General features: G+C 37.1%; 1 protein-coding gene across 1 annotated transcript in view; it reads right to left on the bottom strand.

The window, feature by feature from the left end:
- Positions 1-18,834, bottom strand: part of AKAP6 (A kinase (PRKA) anchor protein 6) — a 232,497-nt gene that overhangs the window by 184,464 nt on the left and 29,199 nt on the right. The window contains 2 exon segments of the mRNA XM_009886945.1: positions 2,045-3,832; positions 9,246-9,497. Coding sequence (XP_009885247.1) covers positions 2,045-3,832; positions 9,246-9,497 — 2,040 coding nt within the window.

Raw genomic sequence — 18,834 nt, 5'->3', positions numbered from 1 at the left:
CATCACAACCATAAACACTGAGAAACTGTAGAAAAGTAGTAGCAAAGTTCTTCAAGGACAAGAGCAGCAGCTGTAATCACTAGCTAGAAGGGTTTACTCTGGCCAGAGAACAGCTAACTACCTTTAATTGCTGTCAGGAGCTCAATCCACTCTCCAAAGGAGGTGAGGAGAGGATGGGTATGGAGAGGAAGCCAGTGTTTACAGCTGCAACCAGTTGTTACAGCTGGTTCTTATTCCCCCATCCTGGCAGGGCTGAACTGCAGCTGCAGGGAATCACACAATGACAGATGACCCCCAAAAAGAGAATTACCTTTTCAAAAAGTTTGAGAAAAAATAAACATAATGATTTGAGAGGGTGATGCAGAAAGTTCCTCTGCCACCTGCTTCTTGCCAAAAAGGATGCTAGTTAGCATCTAGTAGAGGGAGCTGGTCCCTAGACACTCAACAATTCCATTCCTTAAACAGGCTCTTATAGTATCATTTGAAAGACAGCATCTTACATATTCACAAGCAGCTTTGATGGGATTTGTTGCTTGCTCAGAAAGAAGGGCTCTGTATCTGTCAGCTTTATCTGGCCTAATTTTCAACACTACACAAACTTAAGCACAGAAACAGCTTGCGCTTATGAAAATGATTCTTTCATCAGAGTCCAGAAGATGAACCCCAGCCATCAGGACAGAGGGAACAACTTGCATCATTAAGCACTGCCCTTTAGAGGTGTTTTGAGGCTGACAGCTGCTGCTCCCTCCTTTGTTTAAGAAGAAATTTGTCTTTCTGTGTTTCCTGCCTTGACTTTGTGCTCAAACATCTCTAGCTCTACTGCTTTTCTACTAGTCATAATACTCCCAGTGTCTTCAAAAGTTGTAGAAATCACACATCATAAGAAGTGTTTACTGAAGTTATAAAACTAAGTCCTCCTTTTTTCTTAGTTCTTACAGCGCTTGATAACACAGAAGGTAATATAGATACAAGATTTAGCATTTAGATGCCAAGATCACCCTTTAATGCATATTTCATGAATTTTAAAGGATTTTGAAATCTAGTAGAGAAGGAGCTTTCTTTTCTGACAGCCATTTTACTAAACTATATTGAGGATGGACATTAAATGTTCTGAATAGGAGAGTTGTCCTCTACAATGGCCAGGAAGAAAAACCCATCAGAAAATTGAAACAATTTTTTTTTATGAATGTAAGCTAATAATTACATTATTGAGATGGCTTGGTCCTTATTTGATTATTCATTCAAATTCACCTCCCTTTCCAAAGTTTATCTTTTTTCTCAGAAAGATCTCTCACAGTGTTAACTGCTGCAAGTGTTTCCACTTTATAAAGAAGAGTTGCTTCTGAAGAAGTGATGCCAGAAGCCAAGAATGAAATTCTATCTCATCTGAAGTTTAATGGGATAGTATATTGCCATTATTGCTCTAGCACTATTAAATAGCCATTATTTAGAAAGGATTATTTAAGTTAAAAAAAAAAAAAAAGGAATAGAAGAAAAGATGTTAAGCTTAGGTTCCACCAATAGAGGGAAAATAATCACTGCAAGAGAAGAGAACTGATTAAAGAAATGTGGTTATTATATATGATATGACAAGGGATCAAGAAAATTATTCCTCTATTCTTGGACTAAAGCAATTATTTTTTATAAAGAAAATAGGCAGATGATATTAAGTATAACTTCATTCAAATATGACAAAAAGTGCTGATTTTCCAATGTTTATCTTTCACTTCATGCAAAAAATAACTTACCATGTACCTGATCTTGGCAAAGAGAAGCTCTATTGATAAAATTATGCTTTGCCAAGTTTAAAGGCATTGGTGTAGGTAAAATAATGTAGGCAAATTCTGTATAGTTAGTTAAAGTTAACTGCAGTCTATTATAATTACAATGATCACTGCTGTTCTCTACTTCTAGCAGTCACTAGATGAGACTATTTTCATCATTAAAAGAAAATAAGAAAGCAACTTCACCCCTGCCCACAGCTCCATCTCCATATATAGGTTTATCAAGAACACAGGAGAACAACACAAGATTATTACCTTACCTCAATTTTTTCCCAAATGGTTTCATAATTCTCTTGATGCTGTATATCTTGCATCAGTTGATGAATTAAAGCTGATTTATTTGAGGCAGAAGTCTCATTCTCAGTGGGCTGAGTGACAGCAGTCCTTTCTGACTTTTCTTCAATGTATTTTTTAATGCAAGATACAGGCATGCAAAGATCTTCTTCAGAGGGAATATCACTGAGAGGCCCAGATTCAATACTGTCTCCTAAGGAGGATACTATATCGCTTGAAGAGCTTGGTGAAATTCTACCCATTTTTTTGTGCTTTTTTGTCTGGTACGTTGGATACATTTCTGAATCTGAGTTCATTTCTGACAGCTCCCAGTCATCGATGTTTTGAATAGTTTCTCTTCTGGGCTTTTGGGGCAACAACTTTGTCAAATTTTCTAGTTTTAAAGCTAATACTTCAGTCTGTTTGAGGTGTGAAGGAAGTGCTAAATATTCATCAGATCCATACCAGACCTCACCACCTTTACTGTTTTTTTGAGTATAGCTTGGTGTTGAGGAGAAGCTTTTATTATTCTTTCTTCTCAGTAGAAGAGGTGATGAGTCGGTAAGCTCAGAACCAGCTGAGGAAGCGCTCTTTTGGCTACGTGTTGGTGAACTAAAAGGCTCGGTTTTACCTTGTGATTGCCTATTTGGGTCTCTCTGGTTACAACCATCTGATGATGCAGAAGAATCTGTTTCCGTCTCCTCGAGAGAATGAGAACTATGAGAAGTAATTCCATTTATTAGAGAAGAACGTCCTCTTTTTTTGACTTGTGTTGGTGTAGCCATTTTACACACACCTCCAGGTGTTCTGCCAGCTTTCACTTTCTCTGGAGCATCATGAGACTTCTTGTGCTTTGATTTTTCTTTACAGGTGTAGAAAGTAGACTTCCTTAGACTTATGGGACTGTCCTTAAAGTGATTATTTATTGTGTACTCAAGATTTCTATCACCTATGGTATTTAAGCAGTCATATGACTGACTAACTGCAGATGGACTGTTAGTGTAGGGTGACTGTAAAGCTAGGCAAAGCTTGGACCTGTCTGGTGGATCTAACAATGAGGGTGTACTTCTACTCATTTCATTTTTAACTATCTGGGAGATTTGCCTTTTTAAATCATTGGCTTCCATATAATCTTTAAACACATCATCTTTCAGAAACAGACCTCTTTTTGGCAATGTAGGCTGTGTAGGGGAGTCTTCATTATAGTTAAAGCAGTCTCTTATGGACCTCTTAGGAGTTGAGTTTTCACAGTGAGAGTGTTTGATTTTTTCACTGGTGGGCTGTGGAAGATTGCATTCGGGTTTCTTTAATGTGGAAACTGGTTTGCTGTCAGCAGGTGAAACACCATCTTCAGAGTGAGGTCCTTTAGAAAGAGAGGAGTTTGCAGCAGGAGATACTAGTGAGAGCTCATCTGGCCCTTTACTCTCTTTGCTTTCTTCTCCATCTTCTGCTGAAAGAGGTACATGCGTTTCTTTCTCGTTTAATGCTTCATTACACTGGGAAGCAATGGAATCAGTTGCTACTGCAAGTAAACCCACACTTCTGATAAATCCTGGAAAGTCCTTATCCATCTCACTGTAGTTCCAGGATTCAAATGATTTGGCTTTCCCTTGGCTAGAGGTCATATCATCCAGAGCACCAAGCAAATCCTCACTAGGACTATAGTCAGATAGCTCAAATGCAGTAATACCACAATCCAGTGACAAGTAATTTTGAGAACATTTGATGGTTAACTGTCCAGAATCATCAACTTCAGTTAAAGAGTCAAGACGGTCCTGAAATAGACAAAGAAATGGTACTTTTTTAGAAGGTTAATTTTCATATACAGCACACATAAAGAACTATCAGTTTCTGGGTTTCGCTGCCTAACATCTAGAAAAGCATTCATCACTGACCTGCCTTCTTTTGCAGTACCCTGTAGAAGGGCAAACCATTCTAAAGTATTTGGGAATCAAAAATGGCAGTAAACTGAAGAATGCTTAGTTTCAGGCTGTTGCAGCAAGTTACCTAAAAGTAGCAACTCACTTTTGTATTGGTATTCTCCTCCTTAAATTTTGCTCTCAGTTCTACTTGCTCTGTAGGGGACACTCAGAAATTCCATACAACAGAGTCATAGTATTCCCTGAGTTAACTACCTCAAACAGGAAGGAGGGGATCTTGGGGACTGCTGAGTATATCAGCCACCTTGTTAATCTTGCGTTCTCAGAAATCCACGCTGTTCTACAATCTTTCAGTTGACTGCCAGAATGTTTTTTCCAAGCATCATCTAGCAACGACAGACGTTTCTTCCCATATTTATGAGATACGGGTTGCTAACTACATTTCACTTTTTTTGTAGCATTATCAACCAAGAATTTAACTGCTGGATATTTGGAGCACAAATGGAGAACAGCGCAAGGAAAAGAAACTATAGCTGGGAATCCTAAACCTCCAGCCTGCCAAGACCCCTTGTCAGCATCTTCTGAATGGAAGTCCTTCACAATCTCAGAAACACAGACATAGCCAGAGGAGACCATCTGAGGTGGCAAATGAGATTTTAAGATCAAATTCAAATTAATGTTTATAAATATTTTGGTGACTTATTTGAAGAACACTAAAAAAATCTAACTACATAAAGATCCAAAGCATTTTTTTAGTAGATGATTTAATGTTCTAACATCTAAACAGGCCTCAGCTATTTCCAGATCCCACCATGTAATTTGAAACCTGAACGTAGGATCAAATAATTCTGAAACAATTTCTGTTCTTATTTACACTGGTGTATGTCTTAAGTAACTCCATGAATCTATCTAGAATGAGAGAAATTGGCAGAGCATGTCAATTGATAAAAAGAAACTGCAAAGCAGAATTAAAAATAAAAAAGCCAACATTAGCCCAAGGGCTTGCAGAAACTACTTAAAAACGGCATAAAGGGCAGAAACTCATGTTTTATGATTCTAACTTTAGATGCCTAAATCGTATACCTATCTTTCTACCCAGGTTTAGTTTTTATAATAAAGTGTTTTAAAGCAAACTCTTGAGTACCCACAATTCCTGTCTGAATTATTCTCTGGAGCAGCTTGTCTCACTACACTGCCTAAACCCATAGTTTAAGGACCTTAGGCATTGTGACTGAAGAAGGTGCAATAACCCCACAATCTCTTCATCTCGCAATGAACGAGTTGGATTTTGGTTTGAACAAGGATAGTCTCCATAAAGAAAGCTATTGTTTGCTATCTTCTATAAACATATAAAGTTTGAGCCCTGTACACTCTGTACACCCCACTTGCATTACTCAAAGTAAAAATACAAAAAATCCTCCGGTTAAAAATATTATTTATAGAAAAGATTGATTCGAAAGTTATTTATCACCCATAACCTTGGACACTGAAAATACCTTTTATTTAGCACATATTATCCAGATGTGGAACCTATGCTACAAATTGTACATTGTCAATAATCCAGAATTAAAAGGGGAAGTTTCTATAAATCTGTCAATTTTATATTTTGGAGCTGCATTTATTAAGAAAAATAATGACTAAACAATGATCAGTATTACAGCTGCATTTTTCGTCTAATCTCAGGAAAAGATTAGAAACTGTAAACCCACATATAAATCAAAACCCTTTCCAAGGCCCTAAGGGCCTTCATTTCTCCAGAGTAATGAGCTCCATTCCTGCATCTCTTAAAAATGTGTTTATTAACATTAATAAAATTTACAATCACATGCACTAAACCATCTTGCTTGGTCATTTTCCAAGCAGCCTCTTAAATGTGTACTTCAGAGGAGCATTATTTAATGCCAGTATTACCGTGTTTTAATTATTTTTATTTCAGAAAAATATTACATTTGGTTATTTGCATGGCTATCAATAGGAATGACTTAGTTAAAAAAATTTGTCCCTTTTCAAGTAGTGATGCTTCCTGTAAAGCTGTGTAGGCTGTTTCCAATACCTTCTTGTATTTATATTTAAACCAGCACAATTCTGCATATTTTTAACTCTTTCAAATGAGCTAATATAATTTGTAAGATTTTTGTGCGTGTGTGTGTGACTTTACCCACTGTCTGAGAACATCAGGATTCACTGTATTTGACATAGCCTTATACTGAACCTTTCCATATTTCCTGGCTTTATCAATTATAAAATAAAACTCACACGTTGGGTTCAGCTGAACAGAACTCAAGCTGCAAAGAACTAATTTTTCTTTCCTTCCTGTCTATCTCTGGGTAATTCCTGAAGGAGAAATGGTCCTTCAAAATATTAACCCTCCAAAGTTTTTTAATAAAAGAAGTATTTTCTTAATTTAGCATCTCCACCATGGCAGGCAGCTTGCCTCACTGGTTCCTCAGTTTCTTCCAAGCCATAAAACTTTTTGTGCCCTTTCCTGCTGCCATCTTATTCAGTATGGCGCTGCTGAGATAGCCGAAAGCGCAGTTACTGCCTGCCCAGTTAATGATCTGTGTTCCTAACCAAGCCAGTAGAGCCCGTGCTGTATGCTTTCATGTTTTGATAGCTACTCTACTAGTGTTATCTCAGTTCATTGTGTTGAGGCTAGCTTGTGCACGTTTATGTGTGTTACAGCTACACTGTAAATATAGCCCAGGCAGGACTGTTGCACTGTGATTGACTGTGCAGTCTATGAACTGAGAGAGTGGTGAATACTAACAAGATGAGACTGTCTCACTGAACACGAACAAAACCTTGGCAGGTCATTTCTTCCATGGAACTCCTCAGATAACATTGGCAGCCAAAGCCACTCTTCACCATTAAGCAGAGGACAGCTGACTTAAGGAGCAAGCCAAACTTTTTGTGAAATGATAGGTTCATGGACTGCGGAAAAGCATAACATTTGCTGTACTGGTTCAGATCAAATTGCTATCTAACCCACTATCCTGTCTCTGCATCAGTTCTAAACATTTTCTTCTAGCTGAGCTATAAGAAATGCTTAAACATACACAGCCTTTCCATACACAACATTTCTACCCACATTCCCAGCTTCTACCAATGAGCAGCATAGGGACTTCTTCATCTGGAGGGTTATAATTCCTCCTATCTTTGCTTAGTTTTCAGATATTTTTTTTCCACTTCTTTCCACCTCTAAGTGTCCTACGGTAGTGAGTCCCAAAATAGAAGTCTTTCTGGTGTGTGAAAGTTTCTTCTATTCATTTCAAACCAGATGACTTCTCAATCTTAGGAGAAAAAAATAAGCTGTCATTCCTGGTTCATAATCTCCATGGAGTACTGAAAATTAGGAGAATGATTCTCCAAGGAAGGGTTAGCTGTATGGGCAAAGGTTTCTAGGTTTGCCCAAACAGTCTCACTATTCACATATGCATGAAAATCCCTAATAGATAATACTGTATTGTGAGGCACTTACTAATCCTACAATGTAGTCCTGTCTGGGAAAGGATATGGGGAAAACACACAAAAAAAACCCCACAAACCCGTAGGTAAAAGTAGGTACAATTGTCTCTACATAACATTTTATTTATTTATCTTTTTTCTTTAAATAAAACCACTACCATTATACCTGATGAAAAGCCTGAATAAATATCTGAAAGTTAAACACTGCAGAGTAATTTCTGGGGACCTATTCAAGCATTAGAGTAGAAACTTAATACTAATATTGTGTCCCTGCTATTGCTAGCCATTAATTTTATCAACTATTATTTATGTTTTAGTTGGGGTGGAAAAAAAGAATCGTGTCAGGATATTTTGTCTTGTGTTTTTTTTTACCATATAAGCCTATCTGGCAACATGTTTTTTCCCCACTGAAAAATAATCTATCCCTCCCCAGTCAGTCCTCCCCTGTATTGGAGGAATGTTTTTTATAGCAGTTGTAATCACATCCAGATGGGACATTTCCTGTTTCGTTGTATCTGAATCTGCCCCTTACTTGTGTTTTGAAATCACCACGCTCATGTCATAAAATAATGACTGCACCCCAGTTCACCACTCTGGGTATGCAGACAGGTGTGGATTTCCTTCAGATTTGCCAGAGAAGGTTTACCAGCGACAGCAAAGCAGTAACTGAATGTGAAGCAGCACGTATGTATACATCAGTAAGAGGGGGTGGTGGGAGGTGGGCCTGGGCCTATCTCAGCATTGATTTCAGGACCACCCACTCTGTTGTGCCAAAGACAAATATAAAACCCAACATGGAGCAGAGAAATATGCACATTCTCTTCAAACTTGAGTGAACTGAAATTCAGAACATGTTTAGGGGTTTTCTGACTTCCTCTGTAACATAGGTCGCAGAATCTCACCGCATTGATCTAGAGGTCTCTTTCTGTAAATGTATCTAATCTTAACAAAAACATTTTATCCTAATCTTAGGGCTTTCAGCAAATGAAGAATCCTCTACATGCTAAGGTATCTTCTAGTAACCATTCATTACTCTAACTATTAAAAATGGGCATCTTCTTTCAGTTTTAAAAATTAGGCCAGTAGTGTCTCTAACTAAGCTAATTTAGTAGTGATGAATTCAAAGGAAAAGGCATTTTAGTTAAACCAATCCAGATTTACAAACCACTTACACGTGTGTGAATTTGACACCTCGTTAGAGTAAAGAAAACGTATGATTCATGCATCATTATTTCTCAGACAAAATGTGTGACTGTTTAGAGGCATATTGCAGAATTGCCACTCAAACAAATTAAAATCCATCCTCTCTGCTATAAAGCAATGTTGACCTAGTCTGGAAAGTTTTGGACAATATTTCATTCTGCTTTAAATCAATATTGACCTAGTCTGGAAAGGTTTAGAAAACAATGTGTAGGCTTCAGGTTTGTGTATGCATGAAGGGATGTGTCCAAGCTTTTCATTGAAGAATTCGTTGCACCAAAAAAATTGAGTTTTGAATTGGACATGAACCTTAAATTCAGGAGTGACCAGACCAAGGACTTTGGACCAGATGCGCCTCGGTAAAAGTGTCCAATCTTTTATGACAAATATTTCAATCAGGAGAAAACATCGCTAGCCACTAGCATGATAATTCTGAAAGTTAACCTTAAATTAATTGCTTTAATTTGGTTCAATGAGAACCAAAATCATCAGCTGAAAACACTTAAAACACAAAATTAGCAAAATATCTAGAAGACAAGTAAGCCGTCCTTAGAATTGTAATCCTAGCAATTTTAAATGTGTAGCAGGGATCAGACGCTTCAAATACAGATGAAATTCTCAAAACCGAATTTAGTTACTGTACCTCCTTAGTCTCTTCAGAAAATGCTTGCAGAATATCAGTCTGCCTGGTGTAGTTTCCATTGGCGTCTTGTAGTCCCTGGAGAATACGCTCCCTCAGAACCAGAACAGAAACACGTAGTTGGTGCCAGAGTAGCTGTACTGTATGGATATCAACTATCACATTGACAGAGTAAGACAGAAGCTTCAGGGAAAACTCAGTCTCTAGCAGAGCATGAATTTGTTCAACGTGATCAGATATATCTTCACAAATATCCTGTAATGGAAAAATAAAGTAGATATTCAGCTACAGGCATGGTCTTTGCATGGATCAGCTCTACTTTACATCTACCTTTTATTAAATGCAGAACAGATTATTTCAGAGAGGAAAGACAACGTAATTAATACATCCAGGTTTCTCTTTTTTTTTTTTTTTTATTTATGGCAGTGCTACAGCAACTGAAGCAGCAGCTGTCCAGTTTGGCAGGACTGCTCAGTAAGTGCAGAGACAGCGTACAATAAAGGAGGACAACAAGATCACATGAGTCAGAAGCCGAAAACTAACACTGTACAGTGACATATTAGAAGACAGCAATAGGAATGAAAGTTAGAAGATTGCCAGAAGCAGTCTCCCTCTCTGCTCCACACACACACACCGCCCCCTTCCTTCTCCAGTTAAAATGCAAAGAATCTGATCTGTGCCATCATCAACAAAATTCTTTTGGACAGAATTTACCTTTTAATCTAGCCTCTATAGCCAAGCAGGGCAACTGTCTGAGTTAGAGTCAATGTGGAGAAACTATTTCTGAGATCCATTGCTGACTGAAGTGATGAGAGGGTGCTAACTTTTGCATAGTCTTGTTCTGGACTCAAAATTGAACAGAAGAAGATGGGTAGAGAAGGAGAAAGAGGGAAAGCAGAGAAGCTGTGAACAGTTGTGTTGAGAAAGCAGAAAAGAAAATACAAGTCAGGTTATAAAACTAAGGTTTTGATGGGACGGTATCCTCCAAATTTAACAATTAATGTTCCAGATTTCTAAACCATGCTGCATACAGTGTAAAAATCTTTACAATCTGGTCTTAATTTATTTTGTGAAAGGGTAAGTCATAAGACTAAAGAATATTTAGGCATATATTATTGGGTGAACAACACTGCTTTGTATCTATTCTGGTTGAAAGCTAAGTGAAAAAGCATATTATAAACAACTAGGAAATGTGATTAAAATTCGGGGGGGGGGGGGGGGATGGGGGAGTAATGGATCCTAGAAGGGTTTTTTCCTACATCTGTGGCATATATTTTAAAGTGACTTAATAACATATTTTTAATCCAACACTTATTTATTTAAAAAAAAAGAAACATAAAGAAATTATTTTAATTCAAACTTTCAGAGATGTCCTTTTTAGGTAAAGGGTAGTATAGGCATAACATCAATCAAAATGAGAATAAACAACATAATTTTGCTTCATTTCAAATTTGCTATCGAAACAACTTTATCAGATAATTACAACGAAACCATATGTCTCTGGTAATACTCTTGTGGTTTTGTAAAGCAGTAGAATAACAAGAAAATCAGTAAAGTTGATTCTTTCTAAATTAATAATACAGTACAGTAATTTTTATCAGTTCAGATTTGACATCTGCAGTCTGAAAGTAAAGCCAAAATACTGAAAATGTAATTGTATGTATGTAAGAAATCAAATCATTTTAGTACCACAGATAGCACAATATTAGTCCTTGAAAAACTATTATGGTCGAGTATTATCAGTAGTTACTCATTTTAATAAAGCACTGACAGCTAAATCGAGTCGCCTGGAGTAGCAGCTCAGGAAATACCAGAGATGAGCAGAAACCATTGGTGTTTAAACGAGCAGAGTTTCGGGGCTGCCTTGAGAGACAGGCAGTATCTATTCCCCTCTGTCCTCAGTCCCCTGGTTGTGACAAGCAGCATCTATATTTGGAAGTACGAAACACACAGCCTCGCCTGGCAACACGTAGGGCTGCAAGTCCTCAGGGCTACAGCTATCTACATGCTTCCAGGTAAGCAAATGGGCGCTCTCGTTACACTCGAGAAACCTGGATGTTAGGTTAGTGTGCTAATCTAATTCTGCAGACAAACAGACAAAGCTAAAACTCACAGTAAAATCATTTCCAAGCTTTGCAAAAAGTTATTATTATCCAGTTATCCAACTACAGCTAAAACTTGACTGAAAAGCACAGCTGTATTTCTATGTTATTCCAAATGTTTTAAAGAATATTTTTAGTGAATTAGTTTGACTGATTTTGCGTTCACTTCTCCAATGTTGTTCGTGTCTTTTTCCTCTTGGTTATAAGCAGTTTAATTTTAATTTCAGGGATTAAAAAATAGGCTTTTGCCCAGTAACTGTAACTTTGTAAATTAGACTCAAGCTGTAGAAAAATACTTAATATATCCTCAGTTAGACTACTCATGCAAATGAGCTTAAGTTTGCATCAACCTGCAAAACAAGTTTTCATTATTTTCCAGCTTCACATACACAGTTACGTGCTGAATTCAACTGCCATAGGAATTCTCAGAGAGGTTGAAAACACAAAGCCATAAGAAGAAAGTATTAACAATGAGCAAGTGTCTCCTGAAAATTGTTAGATAATGTACTGAAAATACTAGCTAATGAATCTGGATAATTGTCTAAATGAAGAGTTCAGACCCATGCTTCAAATAAGTTTTCTCTTGAGCTACCATTACGCTAGCTACCACAGCACCCCAAATTTCTGAAGTAGACAAACTTTCCACAAAAACACAGAAAGTTTTGTACCGAAATGCAAATCCCAGCACCACTAGAGGTTTGAAAGAAGCAATGGCTTGTTATCAATTGCTTATTTTCCTCAAAAAGCGAAGTCTGAAGTACTTACAGACTACTGCAAGCATAGCAGCAGCCAAATGCTTTATGTACTAATAAGATAATTAACTGCTCTTGACAGTTTCAGTAACATGGAGAGAACTTAAGGCCGACCTCGTCCATGTCCAAGTAAAGGTCACATACTCTAACCTTAACATATAAGACTACCATCTCAGTCAGGGACAAACAAAGTGCCAGCTTCTAAAGGATTTCGGTTTTAGAAAGAGTGGGTGGCCAAAAGACAGGAAGCTATTTTCTGAGCAGCTGAATGAGCCAGGAAGGAAATCAAGTCCCTACATACCTTTTCATAATATATACACTCTGAGCTCCATTTTCTGACTTTATCATCAGCTCGCTCTTCCTTCTGGCCTGGAATTAGTATAGCATTGAACTGTCACCGTAGTTTTGTCTTTACTTTCATGGGAGAACAGAAAGGATTTTTTCTTTTGCTGATAACTGTGCTGACATGACATGACCTTTAGGGCTGCTGGTTTGGTGTTTGTTTTTTTTTTTTAACTTCTCTTCATCTATTAGACGAAAATCTGACTGAACCATTCAGGAAGTCTGATTTAATTTGCAACAAGGCCAGGCACAGATTTAAAGTGATTTAACTCCCCTATTAATAGCTCCAGCTATTCAATATCCAGAAGTCCTGGCCAAATGTCTACAGTGCGTGCACGAGTTCAATATGTCCAATTCATATATTACATATATGCTGCGCAGTCCACCTGCACACGCACTCTAAGTCTGAAGACAGACTTATGGTGGATTCACTGCGTGCTTACAGAGCAGTAGCATCAATACAACAATCTTAGTGAACATGCACTAACAGCTTGTGTGATAGCTACAAGTTGATCCGCAATATTCAGTGCCAGACTGCACACATGGCACACGGTCATATGTCAGTCTATTGGGTACTTCTTGAAAAAAATCTTTGGAGCCATAAGTTAACATTCCTGCATCACATAACAAGCGTTCTGGTGGGTGACTTGCATTTCAGGTGAGTCTGCAGCCATTGTCAAAAAAACTGTATTTCATTTCACCACAGGCCAAGTTCCTGGATAAAATGGATTAGACCTGGGTTTGTGGGAAGTCCATCTTACATAAAGTTTGGAAAAAAGAATTTAGGTCCCTATGGATATCCTATTTCCTTGGTTTTTAACTGTCGTAGGATGGTGGGAAGGTGATGGCTGTGCAAAGGACAGAATAGCTGTGTAAAGCCTAAGGCCAGCCCATTTTCAAGAGAACATGATTACGAAGAAATGATCACTTTTGCCATATAAGTTAATGCTGATTAGTCCTCAGCAGAAAAGCATTAATAAAGCTGCAGCCTGTTTACTTGCATTTTTTCTCTACACTTGCCTGGCACAAAACACCATTATTGAGAGGAAACAATATAATGTCAAATCCAGATGGCAGTATCTAGTACAACATTTTCTTACTACTGTACTTGATGTCTAGATTTACATATTATTCAGCAAAATGAAATTATTATATCTAGCACAGCTAGCTATGCAGTTAATAATTTTCTGTAATAATTAAGGCAGTTCAAATACAGCCCAAAAATGTCATCATATGTAAGTTCCCGATTTTACTGAGGCTCATGGCCTCATTGTCCTCATTCTTCCTAATTCCTTGTAGGTCATTTAGCATTAGATAGAGCGGAACCAGCAGAACATTGTCATGTGCCCTTTTTACACTTTGTATTTATAAACAAAGAACAGCAATATCACCAGATAATACCCAAATGCTGTTATGAGTGCCAGTTGCTCTTACCAGAAATTGCAGGTAGATAAAATAAACTATGTACTTTTAAGTAATAAGAAAACAGCATTTATCTATTGGTATCTGTTTCTAAATATGCATAGTTCCAGGTCAACGGCAATAATATGCAGCCTACAAACACAAGCATGGAAATCCTTCCCCATTTTATCAGTACTTAGTTTGATATCTGCAACTGTTATAGCCTGATTTTTAGAAAGCGCCATTTCCAAAACCAATTTTTTTAATCATTCATCTCAAATAGCCACTGGGCATTTTTGGTTTTACACAGTTTCACAGCAGTGTTTAGGTAGAGATTTTGTCATCCTCTCCTGGGCTGTCCTGTAGCACTGGCTGTGGAATTTCTTGAGCTACAGGGGTTGTATCCATTTGGCTGCCAACTGCCCACTTCACTCAGTCTTCCAGACAGCTGATCCTGTAACTCACAGCTGCTGAATCCATCAGCCTGCTCATAGCTTTCCACCTCAACTAAAATAGCCTGAACTGGAAACACTGCAGCAGACAAAGAAAAAGTGCATAAACAAACCCTCAAGAGTCAATGAAAACTAAGCTTTGATGTTGACTTTAAAAAATATTTTTTCAGTCATTGCTGTTCAAGAAATTCTGTTAAGATGTACGTGAAACTACGGAAAGATCAAAGGTTGCAGTACGTTGCTTTAGAGTTAATATCGGTGACAGAGAAGCTATACTACAAATTTCTGTTCTTTGATCTCGCAGTAAAACCGCAGCAGGAAAAACAGATTGCCATTCAGTCTTATGACTACTGTACATGTAAAACAAAATCTATGATTTAACAAAATGTCTATTTGGTCTTTCCTTTTAAATGCATTTCAATTTGTCAGAAGACAAAGATTCCAGTCAGAATGTACACATTCTTCTCATCAGAAAAAAATTGGAGTATCTGCCAAAGAATTTTTGGATTTTTTTTTTTTTAATGTACTTGAAAATTATGAATTAAGCTGACTCTCTGCACTGCCTTTTTATGCTTATGTATAGAGAACACAAAGGAGAGGAGAGGGTTTTTTATTGTTAAACAAATACAGATTTTCAGCTATCAGAAATGTATTTTTCCTTTAAAATGCACTCTGACTTCTCAAAGAGAAACAGTTTTTCATCTCTACCTGCATGTACCTCCAAGCAGTGTTATAATAAGGATAAAATTCTTCTCTTCTATTTTGGATTATTGGTTAAACGTTAAGAGAAAATGCTACTTACTTTTTTTTTTTTTTTTTGCAGCTGTTTTTAACTAAACAATTAAATCAAAGAAAATAACCATACATGAAAAATCTGCAGTTTGACTAAGCAAAACCAACTGCCATGGAAAGCTCTAGGCTCACTGCGAGTCACAAGTTTATCAGAAAGCGAGCTGAAGTGCTAAAGGACTTTAGCTGGTATCGCAGTGGCATTCAGTGGCTAAGGGAAATGAATGCATTTTACAAGGTCATATTGTGAAGTGCAGCAGGAAAACAGCTACCAGGAGGGCTCCAAGATCACTCACCCTGCTTTCTGCTGACACCAACAGCTTGGAAACACATTGGTCCTCAAAGTAAGGTTCTCCACCCTTCCCTCATGATAATACACATACTAGTGACAGTCTCTTTTTCTGGTGCACTATACTTTTCTGCACATTATTCTCTTTCCCAGCTTGGGGATTTTTTTTGATTAATTTACTCTATTGTAAGTGAGTGACATTTTCATCATTGCCAAATGCCAGCAAGTTATCTTCATTTTACCTTTTGCTAAAATTCTCAGAAACTTGTTGGAATATGGGAAAGCTGTTAATTTGACAAAAGTGTTTTCCCTGCAGAAAACTTTTTTCTTTTTAGTTTCTTTGAGAGCCCTGTTTTCAAATAGATTTCTTCAATGGAAATTTTCAAGTGTTACAGGCACCTAGCTGTCTTTACACACTTGCACACTTGATCCACTTTCTATTGTACCAACACTGCTATTACAGAATTCTCAAAAAAGTTTTGAAATTAAATATCCAGTCTAGTGAATTTTAAGCACGCATGTTTCTACTGTATTCTGTTATCTCAGGAATCAATGAATTACATTCTTATATCCCTGTACTTCAAAATAACATGAAATAGATGTCAAATCACCAGTTCTTTGACAGAGTTGCTAAAATAGTAATGATTTGTCTGGGATTGTAACAGACATGGAGCTGCTCTGTATTAATTTATTAGTAGTTTATATGACATGTTTTATTAGGATGTTTCTTGTGCAAGTATATTGGTTGACTGCAAGGAAATCTGCAAGGAAAAGGAGTAAAATAGGATATCACTTGTAAAACACTTCAGACTAAGTAACAATGCCTGAAATGTTAATTGTGAAGCTCCTGTCTCAGGATTCCAGCAATTTGCATTTGTTTTGCCATATGGACCATTGCTAGGGCCAAAGGATCAAACACACGGGGAAGAAGCAGAAGGATCCCTTTGTCCAGAAGCAGGGCAGTTGCTGCTGGAAGCTATTCCAGCTCACTTCCAGGGCCAGCTGCAGTGCTTTGCAAACCTTGACCAGCCTCTACATTTATTTTCTACTGGAGGGGATGGCTGCAGAGAAGACAGACTGTTTTCAAATGTTCATTTCCCCTATTAAGTTTATTCAGTTCTTTAATGTAAGAAGACTTTCTGGTCACAGCATTCACCACAGGCCAGATTCTTAAATGCAAGGAAGTATTTAGAGTCCACCCAGGAAGCTTCAGGTAGCTGATGCACAAAACCACTCTACCATAAGGCCTGGGATGGGATGGAACTGAAGAACCATAGAAGAAGTTATGGCGGTAAAATGAGGCACCTCAGAACTGTCCTGAAAGAGTTTCACGTACACAAATCTGGGCTAACCATTTCTGGGATATTTCTGACATCAGTAAAATTGATGCATGAATTTCCTTTGTGTAAGAAACCACATATATGAACTGAACGTGGCAACTATTTTGGCGTGGGAAGTGATGTGACACCTGCAGCTCAATGATGCTTTCATATTCCTGAACTACCACTGGTTCCACTGTGTAACGTGCCTAATGTTACAACCTGAAAACCCTTTGAAACCTTTAGAATAAGAAATATATTCTTGTACACCCCATAATCATCCAAGCCTACAATATTCAGAGACTTTGCCCATTAAAGTTACACTGTACAACATTTGTTCAATGAGTAACCATACAACTTTTCATTTATCTTACTTTAAGCACGTTAAAGCATACTGATTTTTATAAAGGTCTAACTCTCTAAATTTAAAAAAAATAGTATGTAAAAAAAATGTAAATCTTCATAGAAAAAGTCATATTTGTGCTCACTGAAATCTGGTTTTGTATACTGCACCCTGGAAGACAGTGTTGCACGGGTACTCCAGAGCAGGTTTTTGTGCAAGAAGATAGATAGTACTGAACCGTGCAATACAGTACCAAGTTTTGATTCTATCTACTTCTGACAAAAAAGGAAAAATACCAAAACCCAAACCCATAAAAAAAACGAGTCAAACAACTGGCAGTAGAGGCAAGTTTTGAAAAATGTTAAGCATTTTTTAAATACCTGTTCATTGGACAACGATAATAATATAGATATTTATCTTGCACTGATCATTTATGATCACAAAGAAATGAGGAAAAAATGATGAGGTAACTTTATACTAAACATACTCATGATGTATTATATAGTCATATGTACTGAAATGGAAGAGTGAAGACTTATTAAAACATCCTTCAAATACCTTGCAGATCTCTTCACACAGCTCTATACTTTCTCTGCAATAACAGAAGTATGTAGGACATATTTTGCATCCATCTAGATAATTGCCTTTGCTTCTTGTTTTTTTACTCTCTTTACTCAGCACTTTCTTGCATTCTGCAAGCCATATATACTAAATGGAAGTTAAAGGCATTTCTAGCAAGTTCAAATTAGCACGTGCAAATGAAAACTGAGGATGCAAATGGAAGGACAGTTTATTTACAGTGAACATATATACTCTGCTGCAGCTAAAAAACAGTTCTTGGTAGCCTGACCAGCACCAGGCAGTTTTTGTCCTCAGCGTAGAAAGTAGTTAACTGGCTATGAGGAAATCCTTACTATGATTTCATGCAAGACACACAAAAATTGAATGTGATAAACAAGCGTGTCAGCTACATGAAGAAGCAGAAAGAAGACCACTTTATTATATGATCACAACTTTTATAAAATTATCTACAGTATAAAATAACTAGCAGAATTCAATGCTAATGCACCTATAGTTCAATAATTTTCCATCAAAATGGTTAACCTTTTGAAAACAGTGAGTTTTCAAAGATTTATGCAGCCAAGCTATTACTCTGATGGCTCAGCTCTGAATATATCCCACTCTTGTTCTCTCCTCATTTTTAGTTTGAAGAAGATTTGGAATTACTCTTGATATGGAACAAGAAAATTTCAAGAATTCTTTAAGCCTTCTGCAGGGCTATAGGATCTTTGTTGAGCTCTGTTTTCTGATGAGCCAATCTCTTTTTATTTTTTTATAGAAGAATGTAGATACACTTCTCTTAAAAGATTTTTCAGTTTATAGACTTCAACAGAAAGACTCTTGATTTTACTAAACTCAATAGACTTAATTAGGGTCTTTAGTGGAGATCATCTTCTGAAGAGAAGGAGTTTTGATGAAAGAGAAAAATTTCTTGGAGGAAAAGAAATCACATTCTTAAAATAATGAAGTTTCAAATAACAAACAAAGTGTAACCCCACATAAATAGCACAAAGTATTTTAGGCAGCAAAGAACTACTGAAACTTAAGACATCAAAATAAATAAATAAAAGGAACTGCAAGTTCATACAGGAAAAAAAAAATCAGTCAGACATGCAGAACACAAGAGAAAAATTTTAATCAAAATGTTTTGACTTGCCCAAGCCAAAGAATGCTAACCTCATTCACTCTCTGACTACAGCTTAGTGGCTGTAACAGAATTTGGTGAAGGACGGTGAGACTCCT

Source organism: Charadrius vociferus, unplaced genomic scaffold (assembly GCF_000708025.1).
Source record: "Charadrius vociferus isolate BGI_N301 unplaced genomic scaffold, ASM70802v2 scaffold14, whole genome shotgun sequence".
Lineage (NCBI taxonomy): Eukaryota > Metazoa > Chordata > Aves > Charadriiformes > Charadriidae > Charadrius > Charadrius vociferus.
The sequence above is the reverse complement of the archived record's forward strand: the minus strand, read 5'-3'. Positions and strand labels throughout refer to the sequence as shown.